Source organism: Aquarana catesbeiana, linkage group LG04, assembly GCF_042186555.1.
Source record: "Aquarana catesbeiana isolate 2022-GZ linkage group LG04, ASM4218655v1, whole genome shotgun sequence".
NCBI lineage: Eukaryota > Metazoa > Chordata > Amphibia > Anura > Ranidae > Aquarana > Aquarana catesbeiana.
This window is the reverse complement of record NC_133327.1, coordinates 294,379,114-294,400,790: the sequence shown is the minus strand read 5'-3', so window position 1 is coordinate 294,400,790 and position 21,677 is coordinate 294,379,114. Positions and strand designations below refer to the sequence as shown.

General features: G+C 43.9%; 1 protein-coding gene across 2 annotated transcripts in view; it reads left to right on the top strand.

The window, feature by feature from the left end:
- Positions 1–21,677, top strand: part of RAB23 (RAB23, member RAS oncogene family) — a 76,546-nt gene that overhangs the window by 43,965 nt on the left and 10,904 nt on the right. For both annotated transcript variants that reach the window (XM_073626710.1, XM_073626709.1), the window contains one exon: positions 15,884–16,040. In XM_073626710.1, the coding sequence (XP_073482811.1) occupies positions 15,884–16,040 (157 nt within the window). The remainder of the gene's footprint in view (positions 1–15,883; positions 16,041–21,677) is intronic.

Here is a 21,677-nt window from a genome sequence, read left to right as displayed (position 1 = left end):
AATTATTACTAAACATGAATCATTGTGGAAGAAGAGTGGAAACAGTGTGAGTAATAGTTTACCTAGGAGAACAAACCCAACTAAGCCTTAAAACTCACTTTTTAATGATACGGTTTATGAAAATTTACAGTTGTGCATTGCATATAGACCTTTATGGTATAGTATTGTCTGCACAGGAAAAGGTTTCCTTCTGCAGGTAATAAGGACAGCAAAATAACAAGTCTCTAGTGAATGTGCATTTTTAGTCCTCTTAATTCATCTAATCCTCTGAGCTCTGACAAGCGGACAGCTTTTTTTTTTTTTTTTGATAAATGATTAAGCATAATAGTTTCTTGAGCAGTTATTCATGCATGAGGAAAAACCATACCTAGTTTCCATTTAGCTATGTACTTTAACCACTTCAAGACTGGACTCTTTCACCCTTTTCCTGGCCAGGCCGGTTTTCAACACTAGTACGCTTTGAAGGACAGTTGGGCAGGCCATACACGAGTATCATATCTTTCCTCCAGTGATGACATTGGAATACCTCCCACTGAGCCATTGTATTTTCCCTGCAGGGAAATCCATCCTCGCTGGGAGAAGACATGATTATTACTACTGGCTATACCAGACACTAGCGATTAATCGCATGCAAATTCCGGCAGGCTGGTTGATTGTAGGACAGTGCAAATATCCCCCCAAATTACCCCTTTTTGGAAAGTAGACAGTCCAAGGTATTTAGTAGGGGGTGAATTTTTTTTTGTTACAATTTTTTGCAAAATTAGGAAATATTTTTTATTTTTCACAGACAACATAAGTATACTTACATTTATATTCCAAACACATTCTGCTACTTGCCTCGAGTATGGGGATAATACGTGTGAATTTTTTTACCGCCTAATCATAAAATGGCCCAAAATCCAAGGAGCAGGCTTTTCAGAGGCGTTAACTACACATCCAATTTTCTGACTGCCGCATGCATTTTTAGAGGCCCGGAAGCACTAGGGCAGTGGAAACACCCACAAAATGACCACATTTTGGAGAGTAAACACCCCAAGGTGTTTAAGAAACACTGTGAGTCTTTTGAAAACATCATATTTTTGCCACAAGTTTTTGGAAAATGCGGAAAGAAAATTAAAAATTTGTATTTATTTATTTTTACACAAAGTTGTCAGTTTTTGGCATAATTCGAGTTTCAGATCAAAACACATTCTGCTACTCCTCTTGAGTATGGGGTTACCACATGTCCAGTGTTTGGACTTTGATTATGTACTGGACATTGCATTTTGTGTATCAAAAAAAATCAACCAACACTGCAAAGAAAACCATGTACTGTAATGGTTGTCTTTGTACAAGTGGTCAGGGAAGATGGCTTAGTGTATTGTCACCTATAGTAGTCTCCATTCCTATTAGACAAATCAGCCTAGCCTACTGGTACATGGCTGCCCTCAGGAATGCCATGTTCAGTCTCCATGAAGTACAGGAAGCTAAGGAAAGGAATAAAAGTTCCTGTGGTTCCAGGAGTGCAGTGGTCCTCGGGGGGTAGCTGGGACTGGGGTCTCGTAAGAACATAGTCAGCAGGACGTCCAGATGGGGTCAGTTCAGGCGACCGACAGCGACCTGATCAATAAACAGGCAAAGGATCAGTCCAGACTTCAGGCAAAATGTGGTCAATAAACAGCCCAGGGGCAGCACTGCACTAGTTTGGTGGTGATCAGGAGAGCTTTTCCTGGCTGCTCGGGCCTAATGACATTGTCACTGGTGTGGTGGTTATCAGAAGCATCGTGACAAGCTGTACTATTAGACACAGAATGCACAGGTGTTCTGTGCATCCCCGTGCTGGAGTCCCATTTATGTCTGTTGGGACGCAGCAGCTGCACGGACACAGCTGCTGCCTCCAATCTGTGGGCCTTGCACCGCACGGATGTCAGATTGCGAGCAGTGGCTGTGACTATGCAGCCACTGTGTTCCAAAAGACATGAATAGGACTGCCTGCATGGGGATGCACAGAACACAGCATTGTTCTGGGCATTGCACATGTGCCATTGGTTGTGAGATTAAGCACTGAGGCTTTGTTGTTTTGGGGCTTTGTGACACTTTAATGCTAGAATATTTTAGTCTTTTTCACATCAGCTGCCAAATTTATACTGCAGCAGCTGATGTGCACTGTGAACGAGCCTGTCCTGGTGCGTTTTTATCGACTCATCACCCTGTTTACTTTCTTTATGTTGTGATTCAAATGAAAAATTGTGCTTTGCATGCTAACAATTGCAATAGTAACTAAGTGAAAAATAATCGTTTTTTTTTTTTTTTTTTTTTATAAATATAAATAATGTTCATGGTGCAACGCAAGTCCTTAATATTTGCCAAATTTTGTGTTCTTCTGCTCCTCCACCACTGTAAGACCACACTCTACCTAATGTGCTGGAAAAAATATGCTCATTGACCAGATCAGAAGTACCCTTTTAAAAAACTAAGGTCAATGTGCGCTTTATATTGGTAGGAAGACTACTCCACTCCATTTGCTCGAGGTATGCCAGATCACCCTGTATTTAGCTTTCCACCCTGTTTGTCTTCCTCTTCACCATATCACCAGCGGCTACCAAAAGACCAACAAAAAGCTCTCGTAGCATAGTTTTTTTTTTTTTGTTTTGTTTTTTTTGGGTAAACAAGCCACCATAAAGCATAGCTAAAATATTTCACATTTTCATGTAGCCAGCATGGCACCAAAACAACCACCACTCTTTTGTGTAAATTTTTTGGAGGCAGCGCCACTCAGCTCTCACCTAGAGCTGGAACACGCTCAAATTACCAGAAGCCGCACACCGATCCTTTGAATGATTTGAATAGTGTGGTGTTCCTTCCTGGAATTCAAGGCTAATTGTCTTTTCTGTGCTTTGGGCAAGGATGCCCAGTGTAGCTCAGTGCATTTTGGTGTGAATAAACCTCACAATAACCTATGGTAAGCGAGGTGTACTTTTCTGGTACAGTTAGTGGCATTAAACCAAAAAACAAAAATGAGATATTGTAGATCACCAATTTTTGATATGGTGGCTGCATTATATTTTGTGTTTTGGCTTTTTTCACACTATGATCTGCCAGTAAAACACCTCCTGTATTAGCGTGCCCCCACTCTGGATGAAGAAGCACGAGGGCACAGCAGACAGCTGCATTGTTATTCTTGGGGGGCTTTTTTTTTTCTTGTTTCATCAGTCTATCAATTAAGGGGTGTGGTTAATTGCTCACAGGTGCCTATTAAACTTGTTGTAGGACTCAGTCTGAGCGTGCTCAGTTTGAAGCTGTGGAGCTTGGTGTAAGTGGAGCTGGATTAAGTGGGAGTTAAAAACAAGAGGTTATAACAGGAGGTTATAACAGGGGTCATAGTACCTGTGTAGTGTGAGTATCTGAGTGTTGTCTGAGTAGTGTGTGTGGATCGTTAGTACTTGTGTATTGTGTACCTGTGTATTGTCTTGTCGTGTACCTGTGTATTGTCTTGAGTATTAGTGCCAGGAAGCTAGTTGTTAGGTAATTTGGACAGGGTAAAATCCCCAAATCCTCACCAAATTTAATAGGTACGATGCCCGGCGGGTGTGGAGAGGCGACTCTTTGTACATCTTGCCGAATGTATGCGTTCCTTGATCATCCGATCGAGGGCGAATACTGCTGTGCAAAATGTAAACACATTGTTTCCCTGGTAGCCCAGGTTCTGAATCAGGGGAAGCAACTGTCAGCACTGAGAAGTCCCTCCATACTAAAGGTGAGCCAGGAACGTACACGGCAGGGGCCAGCACAGAGGCGGGTGGAGACAAAGAGGTGCAGGCACTAGCAAAGAGTAGATGGGTGACAGTCAGGAGGGGTAGAGGGGGAAGTGCCAGGGAGGCCGATCCAGGACTGGAGCATCCCAATAAGTACGCTCCATTGAGTGACATTGGTGTAACCAGTCAGGGACCAGCACTGCTGGAGATGAGGGACTCTCCTAGCTGCCAGGGGAAGAACTCCTCCAGTGAGAGTGGGGGGCCAGCAAAGGGAAAGGAAAGACAGATTCTGGTGGTAGGGGACTCAATTCTTAGAAGGACAGAGAGGGCAATCTGTAACCAAGACCTGAAGCGCCGAACAGTATGTTGTCTACCGGGCGCTCGGGTTCGGCACATCACGGATCTTGTGGACAGATTACTGGGAGGGGCTGGGGAAGACACGGCTGTCATGGTGCACGTTGGCACCAATGACAAAGTCAGAGGCAGATGGAGTGTCCTAAAGAACGATTTTAGGGACTTAGGAGCTAAATTGAGGAAAAGGACCTCCAAGGTAGTGTTCTCAGGAATACTACCGGTACATCGAGCCACACCAGAGAGGCAGAGGGAGATTAGGGAAGTAAACAAGTGGCTGAAGAGCTGGTGTAGTAAGGAGGGGTTTGGGTTCCTGGAGGACTGGGCCGACTTCTCAGTCGGTAACCGGTACTATAGAAGGGACGGACTGCACCTAAATGAGGAGGGTGCAGATCTGCTGGGAATGAAGATGGCCAAAAAGTTAGAGGGGTTTTTAAACTAGGCGATGGGGGGGAGGGTCCAGAGACAGTGATAGCCAGCGCGGAAGATATTCCAGAGGGTAGTATTGGGGGCATTAGTGGTAGGTTAACCAAAGCACAAAAACACAAGGTGAGTATAGTAGCAAGTCCAAGTTGCAATCTTGAAACACCCAATACGAGGACAATATGCGACCGGTCTAAACTATGTGGCATGTTCACCAATGCCAGGAGCCTGGCGGACAAGATGGGTGAACTAGAGATACTGTTGTACAAGGAGGATTTGGATTTTGTGGGAATTTCAGAGACCTGGTTCAACAGCTCTCATGATTGGCTGGCAAACATTCAAGGGTATACCCTATACCGCAAGGACAGAGAGGGTAAAAAAGGGGGAGGGGTATGCCTATATATCAAGAATAATGTACAAGTGAATGTGAGAGATGACCTCACTGAGGGGGCTAGGGAGGAGGTGGAATCTTTATGGGTAGAGCTCCAAAGGGATGAAGCTAAGGGGAAAATAATACTGGGAGTATGCTATAGGCCCCCTAACCTGAGGGAGGAAGTGGAGACGGATCTCCTATCACAAATTGGATTAGCAGCAAGGATGGGAAGTGTTATCATAATGGGGGATTTTAATTATCCAGACATAGACTGGGCGGAGGGAACCGCGCATTCATTTAAGGCTCGCCAGTTCCTTAGTGTCTTGCAGGACAATTTTATGGGTCAGATGGTAGACGCACCAACTAGAAATAAAACATTACTAGATCTACTGATTACCAACAATACAGACCTGATAACAGATGTGGAAATACGGGGCAATTTAGGTAACAGCGATCACAGGTCAATTAGTTTCAGTATAAATCACACAAATAGGAGACATGAAGGGAACACAAAGACACTGAATTTCAAAAGAGCCAACTTCCCTAAACTACAAACCTTGCTAAAAGGCATAAATTGGGATAAAATATTAGGAACAAAGAATACGGAGGAGAGATGGGTTTGCTTTAAGAGCATATTAAATAAGGGCATTAGCCAATGTATCCCATTGGGTAATAAATTTAAAAGAGCGAACAAACATCCTGGATGGCTTAACTCCAATGTAAAAATGCATATAAAAGCAAAGGAGAAGGCCTTCAAAAAATACAAGGTTGAGGGATCATCCACAGCATTCAGAATTTATAAAGAATGCAATAAGAAATGTAAGGGTGCAATTAGGATGGCTAAGATAGAACATGAAAGACACATAGCGGAGGAGAGCAAAAAAAATCCCAAGAAATTCTTTAAGTATGTAAACAGTAAAAAAGGGAGGACAGACCATATTGGCCCCATAAAGAATGAGGAAGGACATCTGGTTACAAAGGATGGGGAGATGGCAAAGGTATTGAATTTATTCTTCTCCTCAGTCTTCACGAGTGAATCGGGGGGCTTCAGTAACCAAAACTGCAGTGTTTATCCTCATGACACAACACAGGAAGCACCTACATGGTTAACAGAGGACGGAATTAAAATTAGACTTGAGAAACTTAACATTAATAAATCACCGGGACCAGATGGCTTGCATCCGAACTTAGGGAACTCAGTCAGGTGATTGCCAAACCGTTGTTCCTAATTTTTACAGACAGTCTATTGACTGGAATGGTACCAGCTGATTGGAGAAAAGCCAATGTAGCACCAATATTTAAAAAGGGCCCAAAAAACATCCCTGGGAATTACAGACCAGTTAGCCTAACATCAATAGTATGTAAACTCTTGGAGGGGATGATAAGGGACTATATACAAGATTTTAGTAATAAGAATGATATCATTAGCAGTAATCAGCATTGATTCATGAAGAATCGTTCTTGCCAAACCAATCTATTAACCTTCTATGAGGAGGTGAGTTGCCATCTAGATAAAGGAAGGCCCGTAGACGTGGTGTATCTGGATTTTGCAAAAGCATTTGACACAGTTCCCCATAAACGTTTACTGTACAAAATAAGGTGCGTTGGCATGGACCATAGGGTGAGTACATGGATTGAAAACTGGCTACAAGGGCGTGTTCAGAGGGTGGTGATAAATGGGGAGTACTCAGAATGGTCAGGGGTGGGTAGTGGGGGTCCCCAGGGTTCTGTGCTGGGACCAATCCTATTTAATTTGTTCATAAACGACCTGGAGGATGGGATAAACAGTTCAATCTCTGTATTTGCAGACGATACTAAGCTAAGCAGGGCAATAACTTCTCCGCAGGATGTGGAAATCTTGCAAAAAGACCTGAACAAATTAATGGGGTGGGCGACTACATGGCAAATGAGGTTCAATGTAGAAAAATGTAAAATAATGCATTTGGGTGGCAAAAATATGAATGCAATCTATACACTGGGGTGAGAACCTCTGGGGGAATCCAGGATGGAAAAGGACCTGGGGGTCCTAGTGGATGATAGGCTCAGCAATGGCATGCAATGCCAAGCTGCTGCTAATAAAGCAAACAGAATATTGGCATGCATTAAAAGGGGGATCAACTGCAGAGATAAAACGATAATTCTCCCGCTCTACAAGACTCTGGTCCGCCCGCACCTGGAGTATGCTGTCCAGTTCTGGGCACCAGTCCTCAGGAGGGACGTACTGGAAATGGAGCGAGTACAAAGAAGGGCAACAAAGCTAATAAAGGGTCTGGAGGATCTTAGTTATGAGGAAAGGTTGCGAGCACTGAACTTATTCTCTCTGGAGAAGAGACGCTTGAGAGGGGATATGATTTCAATTTACAAATACTGTACTGGTGACCCCACAATAGGGATAAAACTTTTTCGCAGAAGAGAGTTTAATAAGACTCGTGGCCACTAATTACAATTAGAAGAAAAGAGGTTTAACCTTAAACTACGTAGAGGGTTCTTTACTGTAAGAGCGGCAAGGATGTGGAATTCCCTTCCACAGGCGGTGGTCTCAGCGGGGAGCTTTGATAGCTTCAAGAAACTATTAGATAATCACCTGAATGACCGCAATATACAGGGATATGTAATGTAATACTGACACATAATCACACACATAGGTTGGACTTGATGGACTTGTGTCTTTTTTCAACCTCACCTACTATGTAACTATGTAAAATGTGCTTTCAGGTTGATTATCTCTAATTAAAAGCCTGTAGTAAACAGTCGTAGGGAGGGGGGGGATTTTAATGTAGAATGTAGTTTCAGGTAATTTTTTAATATATTTTTAAACTGCATCTTTAGTGATAGAAGCACTGGGTAAGTATAACTATGTGCAGGAACATCTGGCTATAGGTTGATAATGCTAAGCCCTGTCTCTTTACTATGCTACTGTGATGTCACACTGGCATCCAGTGGGGACTACAAGTAACCATTTAAGCACACATTGCACAGGCATGGCTGGTGAGAAATACCATGCTGCCATCACTGGAGTGCATTAATGTAGACCGCAAATGGCTACAGGAGATGCACAGCAGTGAGGTGCAACAAAAAAAGTGAAAGCAAGCATTTTTTAAAATATAATTTGTTTAATAAATACCGTGGTTTAGCAAATTAGGATGCCCATTTATAAAGCAGTGGCTCCGCCATACTGTAAAAATAAGATTTCGCGCAAACACATAGACACTGATGTATCAAATAAATCGTGCAACACCATTAAAAAACCAGAAGAAGTGTCCAATCATAATGGAGAAATGTGTAAACTTCTAATTTCCTGTTGGACACTTTGGTGAAAAATTGGCTGGATGATGTATTTTCACATATAATCAATGATAAGGTGATGTCCTTCCCTTAAAACAAATCTCCCATTGCCCTTACCTTAAAGGGCTTAAGATAAAGCCTAGGTGTGGATACCGGTGATGATCTGGGGGTAGCTGGAGTCTGTCCTCTGGTAGTGGTTCTTGGTGTGTTGATACTTAAGGTACTCCTAGTCAGGAACTATTCCGGGTCCTGGGCTCCAGCCCAACCAGGTGGGAGAGAGAAGAGAAGGGACAAAAAGGCTTCCAATGGTGTAGTAGGTTAAAAAATCGAATATATTTTACCAAAGAAAATTTCCAAACATTGGATAAAAAGCAATACACACTGTGGATACAGTGTGCAGCGGTGACAGGTAAAGATGGCGGCGAGACGCCGTCACCTAATGCAAAGCTTCCGGTTCACACTGACTGCTTCTGGGTTAGAGCAGTGTGTGTTAACGTGTGAAGTGGTCCACTTCACACGTTAACACACACTGCTCTGACCCAGAAGCAGTCAGTGTGAACCGGAAGCTTTGCATTAGGTGACGGCGTCTCGCCGCCATCTTTACCTGTCACCGCTGCACACTGTATCCACAGTGTGTATTGCTTTTTATCCAATGTTTGGAAATTTTCTTTGGTAAAATATATTCGATTTTTTAACCTACTACACCATTGGAAGCCTTTTTGTCCCTTCTCTTCTCTCTCCCACCTGGTTGGGCTGGAGCCCAGGACCCGGAATAGTTCCTGACTAGGAGTACCTTAAGTATCAACACACCAAGAACCACTACCAGAGGACAGACTCCAGCTACCCCCAGATCATCACCGGTATCCACACCTAGGCTTTATCTTAAGCCCTTTAAGGTAAGGGCAATGGGAGATTTGTTTTAAGGGAAGGACATCACCTTATCATTGATTATATGTGAAAATACATCATCCAGCCAATTTTTCACCAAAGTGTCCAACAGGAAATTAGAAGTTTACACATTTCTCCATTATGATTGGACACTTCTTCTGGTTTTTTATTGGTGTTGCACGATTTATTTGATACATCAGTGTCTATGTGTTTGCGCGAAATCTTATTTTTACAGTTTATATTCATGGTGATTTAGTGAGCACTATCTGATTTTGCAGCATCACTCATATGTTTTCACACACATCTTGGTTATTTCACGTATTTAGTAGCGCAGAGGTTTTATTATTTACATTTTCGGCTCCGCCATACTACTGTTTTTTTTTTTTTTTAGAAAAAAAAAAAGACCCATGTAGTATAAAGCACAACAGCCTGCTTCACACATGTGCTTAGCCCACTACGCTTGCTTCAAGCCTCCAAAACCAGCGGAGTGCTTCTAAAATAAATAGTTTAAAAACAAGAGCATTAAGATAGTACATTTGAAACAGCAGCAATACACTTACTGGATCTCTCCAACAACAAATGCCAGTGTTATGGCAAAATCAAGACAATCCCTGAGATGATGCTCAGCATTTTGTCCAGCCCGTGTTGGTACATCAATTTCTCTTTCACCAAGATAGCAATAACAGGGCTTTGCCATTGAGCAAATGCAGGAGGACGAGGGACAACCACTTTTAGGCTATGAGTTTACGGGCAAGGAAGAATATGCGTATTAGCATTTTTTAAATTCCATATTTATTCATGGCCGTACGTGTTACGGGAGATTTGACAGACAAATAGTAGATAGTAGCCAAAAACCTGACAATTAGCAGCCATATCCATCTTGACAATGTTGCAATGGATCATAGTAGACAAACTATTGAGGGAATAGGCCTTAAAGGAGAAGTATGGGAATGCATAAAAAGGGTAGTACAGGCTACCCACATACCTACATTGCATTTCTTTCTTTCCTCAATCCTTTAGTTTTTGCAGAATAGTCTTTTGAAGTGTCCAGAATCAGCCTCTAAGTGTTCTGTCTCAGTTCAAAAGTTTCCAGGGGGTAGACAGCTCCACAATCCAGCCCCTCCTTCAGTTCCTCCCTCTCTTGGACATGTGGATGTGTTTGAGGAGGTACACACCCGACTGCTATCTAGAACGAGCACACTCTTCACGTGCCTCTGTTTCCATGGCAGCATGTCCCCAGCGAAAACCCAGAAGCAGAGGCAGTGAAGTCTCCTCACCTTTCCCTGGTTGTCATCTGCAAGCTCTCCTCCAACACCTCTCCCCTGGGCTTTGATGTTCCTGTGTTTCCTCCGAATGATGTCATCCCTATCCTCACCACTGATGTCATTCCTATCCCCACCAACACCACTGTTACTGATGTCATCCCTATCCCCACCACTGCTGATGTCATTCCTATCCTCACCACTGATGTCATTCCTATCCCCACCACTGTTACTGATGTCATCTCTATCCCTGCCACCGCTGATGTCATCCCTATCCTCTCCACTGCCACTGATGTCATCCCTATCCTCTCCACTGCCACTGATGTTATCCCTATCCTCTCCACTGCCACTCCCCACCACTACTACTGTTACTGATGTCATTCCTATCCCCACCATGTATTCCGCTCGTACATCATCACGTACAAATCCGTTGGACTTTGGGGTGATCGTGTGTAGGCAAGTCCGTTCGTTCAGAAGTCCGTCGAAAGTCTATCGGACCTTTGATGCCGAAAAGTCCACCCGTGTGTACACGGCATAAGGATTTTGCTCAGCCTCTGTGTGATGGCTCGCTTGCCTCTCCTCCTGGCAGTCAGCTGGTGGCCTGATCTCCTGCCTCCCGAGTCCTCTCCTCCTGTCGGGTCCTGGCTTCATCACAGGCCTAATGGCAGGGCACCCTGAGAACGCCACAATCTTCCACCCTGAGGTGGCAGCAGGACCCTGGATCCGGGCCAGTGTTCTGTTTAAGGGTCCGCTATCAAATAGTGCCTGGGACGAACTGCGCATGTGCCGTACGTAATAGCACAACGGCTGACTTTACGATCAGCTGTTGTGTCAGCGAGACGGCGCCTGTGCTCAATAGCTGACTGAAGACATTTTTCAGTCAGATTGTGCCTCGCGCTACCGAGGCACGATCATATACAGTCATGTAGGTGAGGGGCGGAATTTAACATGAGGGGCGCAGATGTTTTCAGTGATGGCCTTTGCTGCAAAGATGGGGGAAGAATTTTTAACAATGCCCAAACAAATCTGCTTGTCAGGGGATGTGATACACAACATCCAATGCAGGTGATCAGATCGCTGGGCTGCACCAAGGAATCAGGGACAAACGAGTAAATGGGAAAAAAAAAGGTATGTTTATTACTAATGATAAAGACACACGTGTAATCAAGACAGCAAACCAAAAACCAGTATATAGTGAGAACACAGCAAACCCACCTAACTAGCTATCTAACTAGCTATTTAACTAATATAATACACGAGCAAGGAATCAAACATGAAATAAAAATAAGGCAGGGGCAAAAGCAACAAGGGAACAGAAACCAGGAATAAGGAAGCGAACAAAGGAGCAGGGAACAGTAAACAGGACTCAAGGACAGGATACACAAACTGGGTCCAGGAACAGGCTGGAACAAGAGCAGGGACAAAGGCTAGCAGAGGAATTCTGAAGCACTGAGGCCTAGTTTAGGGCGGGTCTATATAGTCCAGCAGACCCATGACAGGTGTGCTTGATGGAAAGTCTGAAATCCAGGCAGGGAGACACCCGCTGGTGGCCACTGGAATTGCACCCTTTTGGTGCTGAATGTAATAGTGCCACCAGCAGGTGAAACCGGAGATGACACCGTTCCTGACACTGCTAAACAAATCTTTATCTGCTATTCTTCCTGGAGGGCCTATTTAGCTAGCTAAACGTTTAAAATTCTGCCCCCATCTTTGCAGCAGTGGCCATCCTTGAAAACATCCACCCCTTTGTTAGATCGGCACTGGCCTTCAATGAAAAAATCCGCCCCCTTCATGTTCAATTCCGCCACCTCACCTACATGAACGTGTCTCGGCACAATCTGACTAAAAAATGTCTTCAGGCGGCTATTGTGCGCAGGCGCCGTCTTGCTGACACAACAGCTGATCGTAAAATCAGCTGTTGTGCTATTACGTACGGCGCATGCACAGTTCGTCCAGGTGTTCTGTCGAGAAATGCCCCCCCCCATCGAATGGTGCCCGGGCTGAAGGGCGCATGCGCAATGCATGCGCCGTATGTAACATCACAACAGAATTTTTTTTTGTCAGATTGTGGCCCGCACTCCCGTGGCGAGTTCATGTCCATGATGGGTGGATTTCTACACGTTGTGGGCGGATTTATGGGCACTTGGGGGTTGAATTACATGGTCAGTGCTGCAAAACAAAACTTTGTTATGGGCTGATTTCTACATTTCTTGTGGGTGGATTTATGGGCACTTTGGGGTGAAATTAGATGGTCTGTGCTACAAAAAAATAAAACTTTCTGATAGGCGTATTTTTAAATTTCTTGTGGGCGGATTTATGGGTACTTTGGGGCGAGATTTCACAATGTTTTATTTTTTTGCAGCACTGGCCATCTAATTCCGCCCCAAAGTGCCCATAAATCCACCCACAAGAAATGTAGAAATCCGCCCATCACAAAGTTTTGCAGCACTGACCATGCAATTCCACCCCCAAATGCCCATAAATCCACTCACAACGTGTAGAAATCTACCCATCATGGACATGAACTCTCCACGGGAGCGCGGCGCACAATCTGACAGAAAAAAGAATTCTGTTGGCATGCGCCTTCAGCCCGGGTACTATTCGATGGGGGCATTTCTTGACAGAACAGGTGGGCGGGGCGATGGACGGATCCTCCCTCCGCTCTGCTCTCCTGTGTTGTGCGCGCTGGGCTGCAGCAGCGGAGGGAGGATCAGAGAGAGAAGGCTCCAGCCGCTGCCACCCGCCCAGGATCAGCCCTGCCTGTAGGCATTTGTAACCGCTCCACGGGCCAGTACTTTTGAGACCCCTGGCTTAGATTGTTCTGCCTGCAACAGGGAGGGGGGAGGAGGAGGGGAGCTCTGTGTGGTGTGTGAAGTCTCCAGAGAGTTGACATCAATCAAGCAAGATGACAGGAAAGTGGGTAGATTCAGACTCCCATTGTCTGTAAGATGCTTCAAGAAAGTCTGTAGATCCTCCCACAGGTAATTAACTCTGTTTTAACAGAAACTGTGCACTTCTCAGAGGGCAGGGAAGATTTGTAGATATCAGCAGCTGATAAGGATTAGGATTAAGTGAAAAAAAAGGAAAACCTTACTTCTTTTTTAATGAAACAAAACCGATCAAAAAGAAAAGCAAATTAAGGCACTCAACTTCAGCAGCATTTCTGGTTAATTTGCACTGTACAGCTAGCTAGACTTGCCTGGTATCAAGTGTTTACCAAAGCCTTGGTAGGACAAATAATCTAAACTTGTCACATAACCATACAAAACATGATGAAAGAATAGCAGAGAAATTAGAGCTAACTTTGAGGAGACAACTTGGGTCTAAGCAAAACACCAGCACATCATTGTCCCAGAAGGGTCAAAAAGGTTTGTATATCCCTAAAAGGAAGAATTAGTCAAGTTACATGTAAGAGTGGAGTGGGATATAGAGGAGCCAGGAGGGAAGCGGGTAGGATGGTAAGGAAGCAGAGGGTCACCCTTTAGGGGCCAGGCACCATCTGCAAGCCATGGACAGATGGGCTAGTTTTAGGTGGCTCAGGTTGGACAATGCTTGTAGATAACTATCAGTGCAGTGGATAACCTTTTAACCTAGACATCGGTGGTGTAAGATCCTCGGAAAGAATGCTCAAAATCTCTATCTAAAGCTGGATGCACACTATACAATTTCCTGTTAGATTTTTTTTTTTTTTTTATTTACATTTACCAAAACCATATAATATGAGGTCAAACCTAAATACTTTCAATTTGTATGCAATCAGGCAGGCACTACATAGTAAATGCACTAAAGGAAATTGAACAAAAAAAGTTGTATAGTGTGTATCCAGCTTTAGGGTCTGGATAATGAGATGGAGCATAAATACTAGTCCAGTATCTGAAATCTTCAGGCAACACCAAAGCATGGGAATTAAGAGCTGTCAGTACTGGAGCATCTCTGGCAGCAAGGTGAGGTGGTTCTATCCCATGAGTGTAACTTCTGGGGGGGGTATAATGGACCCTGTGTAAGATTAATGATTGGGTCAATTTCTGAGATGGGGAGATGGATACAGTGGGTACCGCCTCTAGGGCCATTATCCATTGGTCATGATCAGTTTCTGCCATGTCCAGTCTCCATCTCTCTCCACAACGCAAATGTACCTTATGCCGCGTACACACAGTCGGACTTTTCAGCTACAAAAGTCCGACAGACTTTAGACGGACTTTCGGCAGACTTTCAACAGACTTTCTAATGACTGGACTTGCCTACACACGATCACACCAAAGTCCGACGGATTCGTACGTGATGACGTACACCGGACTAAAATAAGGAAGTTGATAGCCAGTAGCCAATAGCTGCCCTAGCGTGGGTATTTGTCCGTCGGACTAGCATACAGACGAGCGGATTTCTGGGTCCGGCGGAGTTACGACGTAAAGATTTGAAGCATGTTCCAAATCTAAAGTCCATTTGCGACTGGAAAAGTCCGCTGAAGGTCCGGTGAAGCCCACACACAATCAGATCGTCTGCCGGATTTGGTCCGTCGGACAAGTCCGGTCGAAAAGTCCGACCGTGTGTACGCGGCATTAGAAGATGCAGTCAGAGTAAGAACATAATATATATCACCAATTAAGCCTTTTTTTGTAGTATTTGGAGGGAATACCATACCAAGGATGGTGGAAAGAGAGAAAATACAGTTTAGGGCTGGCAACTGACAATCCTTCACCATCCTTAGGGAGTTGGAGCACCTCCAGCTTAATCCTGTACATCTACCTTTCCCTATGAGGTCTCTGAACAAAGGTTCAATTTTCCTAAACAGCTTCTTGGGATTTCATATAGAAGCATTATGAAGCACATCTAATAATTGTGGCATCCATACCGTTTTTAGAAGGTTTACTCTACCATTAACGGAGAGAGTTAGCTTGGACCAAGCAGCACAATTCCTCTTTTAGTTAGTAAATATTAGTCTTATATTCAGGGTATCAGGGTAACATACGCCAACAATGTGGAAGAAACATAACTTCTTAGATAAGGCCTGCATTTTTTAAATGGACCATACAATTCAAGCTGTGGTGTCAAGTAACCTTCTGGTGTATAAGGGCCAATTCACACACCGTGCAGTAACAGTAGATTTGCGCACAGAGGAACTCCAGGCACCGCTGAGAGACACAGAAAAAAGTTGTTTTCTGTGCCCTGTTCACAATGAAAGGCAGTGATCTGCGATTAAAATGTAGACATGCGGCATTTTATCAGGGCGCACAGGATTGCATGTCACTGTACAACAGCACAATGCACCATGCTTCTGTATAGTGCCATGAATGAAGTGTCAATTTTGTGCACTTCAAATAAAGTTTATTTGAAAAGGGAGCTGTCATGTGCTGAGTCGCGCACCACGCTGCCTCTTACCACCAGCTCACTGCACCCGAAACAGACAGCTGGCAGACAGTATACCGCTGTGGATTACTGTAAGTCAATTGTTCTATGTGTGAATGGGCCCTAACAGAGAATGTAGAGCAATATCTGCTGTGCCACAAACTGGCCCCAACACGACCTTTATTTTGGATTATATTTACTTTAATTCCCTTTTCTTCTAGGTGCCCAATCTTGTGTATTGGTATTTTCTACAACAGACAGGGAATCTTTTGAAGCAGTGCCCAGCTGGAGGGAAAAAGTAATGGCTGAAGTTGGGGACATTCCAACAGTCCTTGTTCAGAATAAAATTGACCTGCTTGATGACACAGTAATTAAGAAGTAAGTCCGCGTTCTCTTGATATTGTCATTGTATTTATATGGCGATTTTATTATTATTTATTATTTTTATCTTAAAGGGGTTTCCATTTGAAATGGAAGTACTGCAGTGACTGCCTATTCTCCTTGCTCACCTTTCTGAGGTGTCCAGGCAGTAAGAGTCCTGCTTTTTGTGTATAAAAAGTGGAAAGCAGGCTTTGCCTTTGTGTACAAAAGAGGTACAGGGGTGTTGCCAATATTTGTACACCACTTTGGAAACCCCTGAGTGTGTGAAGTGGTGGAACAGTGCATGTGTTCGGCGTAGTCCAAGAGGGTATAGCTAAAAACTGATGGCTATAACCATCAGTTTTTTTTTTCCGTTCAACCCAGTGGGCTGAATAAAAGAAAAAAACAGAGGGGCTCGGGAGGAGCTCACTGTACAATCTATGCGAACTCCTGCTCCCTGCTGAGCTATTGTGTTCTGACAGTGGGACTGCCCGTCGCCAGAACACACCGGTCAGCGCTTGCAGCCATTGGCTGATCAGATGCCGATTGGCAGATGTTTTTCTGGCATGCTTGTTCCGCAAAAGCCGTTTTTTGTCAAACAGAATGGCATACACATGGGCCGGATGTTTGGCCTGTGCAGCAGCTCACTATAATTGAATACTTTGCAAGATAGAACAGGTTCCCTGGGCCCATGGTTCTGTGTTTTTATTTAAACCTAGCTAGCATATACCGCTGAAGGTATCCCTGCTGCCTTGTTGAAACACTGTCCCATGTAATTTTAATAAAAAAACAGGTCCTCTTTTTAATCCTTCCCATTATTGGTTTAGTTTGTAGAAAATGCATATTTACTGCACCTTTTGCTGAGGGCTTTATTCCCCGGGCATTTAAAAAAAAAAACAAGTTTGTTTTGGGACATTGACACACTAAAAAACAAAGCAAGCACAAGGGTGACAGCCCTGGGACCTGCTCCTTCAGCAATGGCATCTTCCATAGTACACAAGGCGTTTACCATAACGGACCTCCATATTTCTGGTGAAAAGTCAGCCTTGCTATGAGTGAGTTACTGTGATTTAAATAAACACAATAACTCTGCTTCATCCTCCACTGCCTCCACCCACTAACTCACTCACTGCCCAGGAGATGGCCAATTACTTCAAAAATAAGGTTAATAAAATTTGTGAGGAGATCTCCTCCCCCACTTAACAACCCATGACCACAAGTACAATCATTATTTCCCTCATTCAACCCCACTACTATAGACAAGGTTGTTAAGCTTTTTTTATAACGCCCACTTAACCACTTGCCCCCTGGACCCTGTTCCCTCGCAAATGCTACCTTCACCTTCTGGCTCTATTATATACTTTCTAACTCGCTTCTTCAATCTCTCCTCTTCTGGCTTCTTCCCCAACTCTCTAAAACATGCACTAGTCACCCCATCCTTACAAGGCCCTCGCTGGAATTCACCAATCTTTTTAACCTATGCCCCACCCCTCTACTCCGCTTTTCCTCCTTGAACGCCCGGTCTACAACCAACTGAGCAACTAACTAAGAACAACTTCTTGATCCCCTTCAGTCTGGATTTCACCTTCAACACTCAATGGAAACCGCTCTCCTTAAACTCACAAACGATCTACTAACTGCTAAAACTAATGGACGCTATTCTATAATCCTACTCCTGGACCTCTCTGCTGCCTTTGACACAGTGGACCATCACCTCCAAAAAAACGACTACTTTTCCCTGGTTCTCATCCTACCTATCCTACTGCACCTTCAGTGTCACAATTCTTCTCCCTCTTCTCTTCTCTTCCTTTTTCCATCATGGTCCCCCAAGGTTTTCTTCTTGGACCTCTCCTAAACTCAATCTACACCTCCACCCCGGGTAAGCTGATGGCCTCCCATGGCTTTCAACAACATTTCTATGCTGACTATACCCAAAGCTATCTCTCAACTCCCTCAGCTCATAACATCAGTCCCCTCACGCATCACTAATTTACTGATAGATATTAGTCTGGATGTCACACCACTTCCTCAATCTCGATCTATCCAACACCAAGCTTTTAATCTTTCCTCCCCCATGTGCCCCTTACCCTGACTTCTCCATCAAAATCAATGGCTCAATGATCAATCCGTCCCCGTACGCCAAGGCTCTAGGTATAATCCTGGACTCTGAACTATCCTTTCGGTCCCACATCTAATCACTGTCCAAAGCTTGCCGCCCCAACATCTCCAAGATACTCCCCTACCTAACCAATGACACCACAAAGCTTTTAGTTCACCTCTCTCTGCCAATCTCTCCACTGGCTGCTGCTCACCCAGGAAATTAAATTCAAGATACTAACCACAACCTACAAAGCCATCCACAACTCTGCCCCCAGCTACATCAGCAACCTAGTCTCAAAATACTAACCAAATCATTCTTTGTTCCTCCCAAGACCTCCTGCTCTTTAGCTCCCTTGTCACCTCCTCCTATGCTTGCCTCCAGGACTTCTCCAGAGCCTCTGCCATCCTCTGGAACTCCCTACCCCAATCTGTCTGACTGTCTTCTACTCTGTCCACTTTCAGACGATCCCTGAAAGGTCATCTCTTCAGAGAGGCCTATCCGGCCCCCACCTAACTGTACATTTATTTTCTCCATCAGCCCATCCCCAAGTTACTACCTTTTTTTTTTTTTTTTATTTCTCAACCCTCCCTCTTAGATTGTAAGCTCTAACGAGAAGGGCCCTCTGATTCCTACTGTATTGTAATTGTACTGCCTGCCCTGACTGCAAAGTGCTGCGTAAACTGTTGCGCTGTAATAAATACTGTATAATAATAATCAACATTTGATGTAAAGTTGAGGTACACTCTCCTTTACAGCCAAGGAAGCTGCCATCTTAAGCTGGGTACACACAGGCCAAAAATCGGACAAAAACAGTCAGTTCAGCAGGAATCAGACGACTTTTGGCCCACGTGTACAGTTCCTCGTACGACAGAAGGCAGGCTTCTGTCGAATGAGCATGCTGGAAAACAAGCATCCAATGGCTGCGAGCGCTGATCACCATTTTCTGGTGGGGGGTTAGTCCCCCTGTTAGAACACAATGGCTTAGTGGGGAGATCGCTGCACTAATATTGGATGTGTTAGTATGGCGATATGTGAATATTTTTTTTTTTTTTTGCGTTCAGCTCACTGGGTTGAATGAATAAAAAATTAAAATTTATCCTCTGATCTGCGTTTGCCATGGTGCTGCACATGCGATCAGGTATGACAGCAGCTATATGATGTCTTGACTGTTCAGTTGAGAGCACAAACAATTGCGACCGTCATTTCCGACGTGCATTTGAATGGAACTGTTTTGGGGCAACTGGTAAATCGTTTAGAAAGGTTTAGTTCAGTTTTAAAGCTTTTCTTTGTTCTCATTCTTGCTCCATGTCTCTTTCTCTTTTCTCTTCATCCTCCTCCCTTCTTCTTCTTTTTTTTTTTTTTTTTTTTATCTACAGTGCCTTGCAAACGTAGTCACCTCCCTTGGCTTTTTACCTATTTTGTTACATTACAGCTTTTAGTTCAATGTTTTTTTAATCTGAATTATATGTGATGAATCAGAACACAATAGTCTAAGTTGGTGAAGTAAAATTAGAAAAATATATACATAAAACTATTTTTCAGAAATAAAAAACTACTAATTGGCATGTGCGTATGTATTCACCCCTTTTGTTATGAAGCCCATGAAAAGCTCTGGTGCAACCAATTACCTTCAGAAGTCACATAATTGGTGAAATGATGTCCACCTGTGTGCAATCTAAGTGTCACATGATCTGTCATTACATATACACACCTTTTTGAAAGGCCCCAGAGGATGCAACACCTAAGCAAGAGGCACCACTAACCAAACACTGGCATGAAGACCAAGGAACTCTCCAAACAAATAAGGGACAATGTTGTTAAGAAGTACAAGTCAGGGTTAGGCTATAAAAAAAAAAATCCAAATCTTTGATGATCCCTAGGAGCACCATCGAATCTACCATAACCAAATGGAAAGAGTATGGCACAACAGCAAAAATTGCCAAAAGACGGCCGCACACCAAAACTTACGGACCAGGCAAGGAGGGCATTAATCCGAGAGGCAGCACAGAGACCTAAGGTAACAGACTGGAGTATCTGTACATAGAATGACAATAAGCCGTACGCTCCATAGAGTTGGGCTTTATGGCAGAGTGGCCAGAAGAAAGCCATTACTTTCAGCAAAAAACAAAATGGCACGTTTTGAGTTTGCGAAAAGGCATGTGGGAGACTCCCAAAATGTATGGAGGAAGGTGCTCTGGTCTGATGAGACTAAAATTTAACTTTTTGGCCATCAAAGAAAATGCTATGTCTGGCACAAACCCAACACATCACATCACCCAAAGAACACCATCCCCACAGTGAAACATGGTGGTGGCAGCATCATGCCGTGGGGATGTTTTTCAGCAGTCGGGACTGGGAAACTGGTCAGAGTTGAGGGAAAGATGGATGGTGCTAAATACAGGGATATTCTTGAGCAAAACCTGTACCACTCTGTATTTGAGGCTCGGACGGAGGTTCACCTTCCAGCAGGACAATGACCCCAGCAACACTTGAAGGGTTTAACATGTAAATGTGTTGGAATGGCCTAGTCAAAGCCCAGACCTCAACCCAATAGAAAATCTGTGGTCAGACTTAAAGATTGCTGTTCACAAGCACAAGCCATCCAACTTGAAGGAGCTGGAGCAGTTTTGCAAGGAGGAATGGGCAAAAATCCCAGTGGAAAGATGTGGCAAGCTCATAGAGACTTATCCAAAGTGACTTGGAGCTGTGATAGCCACAAAAGGTGGCTCTACAAAGTATTGACTTTAGGGGGGTGAATAGTTATGCACATTGACTTTTTCTGTTATTTTGTCCTATTTGTTTGCTTCACAATAAAAAAAAAAACATCTGCAACGTCCTTGGTATGTTCTGAAAATGTAATGATGCAAATCCTCAAACAATCCATGTTAATTCCAGGTTGAGGCAACAAAACACGAAAAATGCCAAGGGGGTGAATACTTTTGCAAGGCACTGTACCTATATCACATTTTCGTTCTCTCCCACTCAGACTAGATGCAGCCACTGGCCGTTTTTCACATGGAAAAATGTTGCTAACTGCAATGACACACACAAAACAATAGTTTTCTGTATGTCCTGTTCAGACTAGAACACAGTGTTGCACTGCAAAGGTTACAGGCTATTATGTGTGAGATGCTGCTTTCCTTACCTCTGTGGCACTTCATCTCCTTCACCCTGTCTTCTGCTCCCGTTCAGCACCCTCATAACAGATCTAATGTTCGCACATATTGCCCACTACACGTCACAAATAAGCCAATCTAACCCCATAAACCACATGTGCCAAGTACCCAATCTGTGTGAGATGGGCTCTGCCAGTAAGATTCTTTTCCTTTTTAGCAGTTGTCATCCTTCACATCCACCAGTATATGGCAAAGTCAGACCAATAACTCCACTTAAAGTGATTGTAAAGTCTTGTTTAAAAAATAAATAACAAACATGTTATATTTACCTCCTCTGTGTAGTTGGTTTTGCACAGAGCTGCCTGGATCCTCCTCTTCTCAGGTCCCACTTTGCTGCTCCTGGCCCCTCCCCTCCTGTTGAGTGCCCTCACAGCAAGT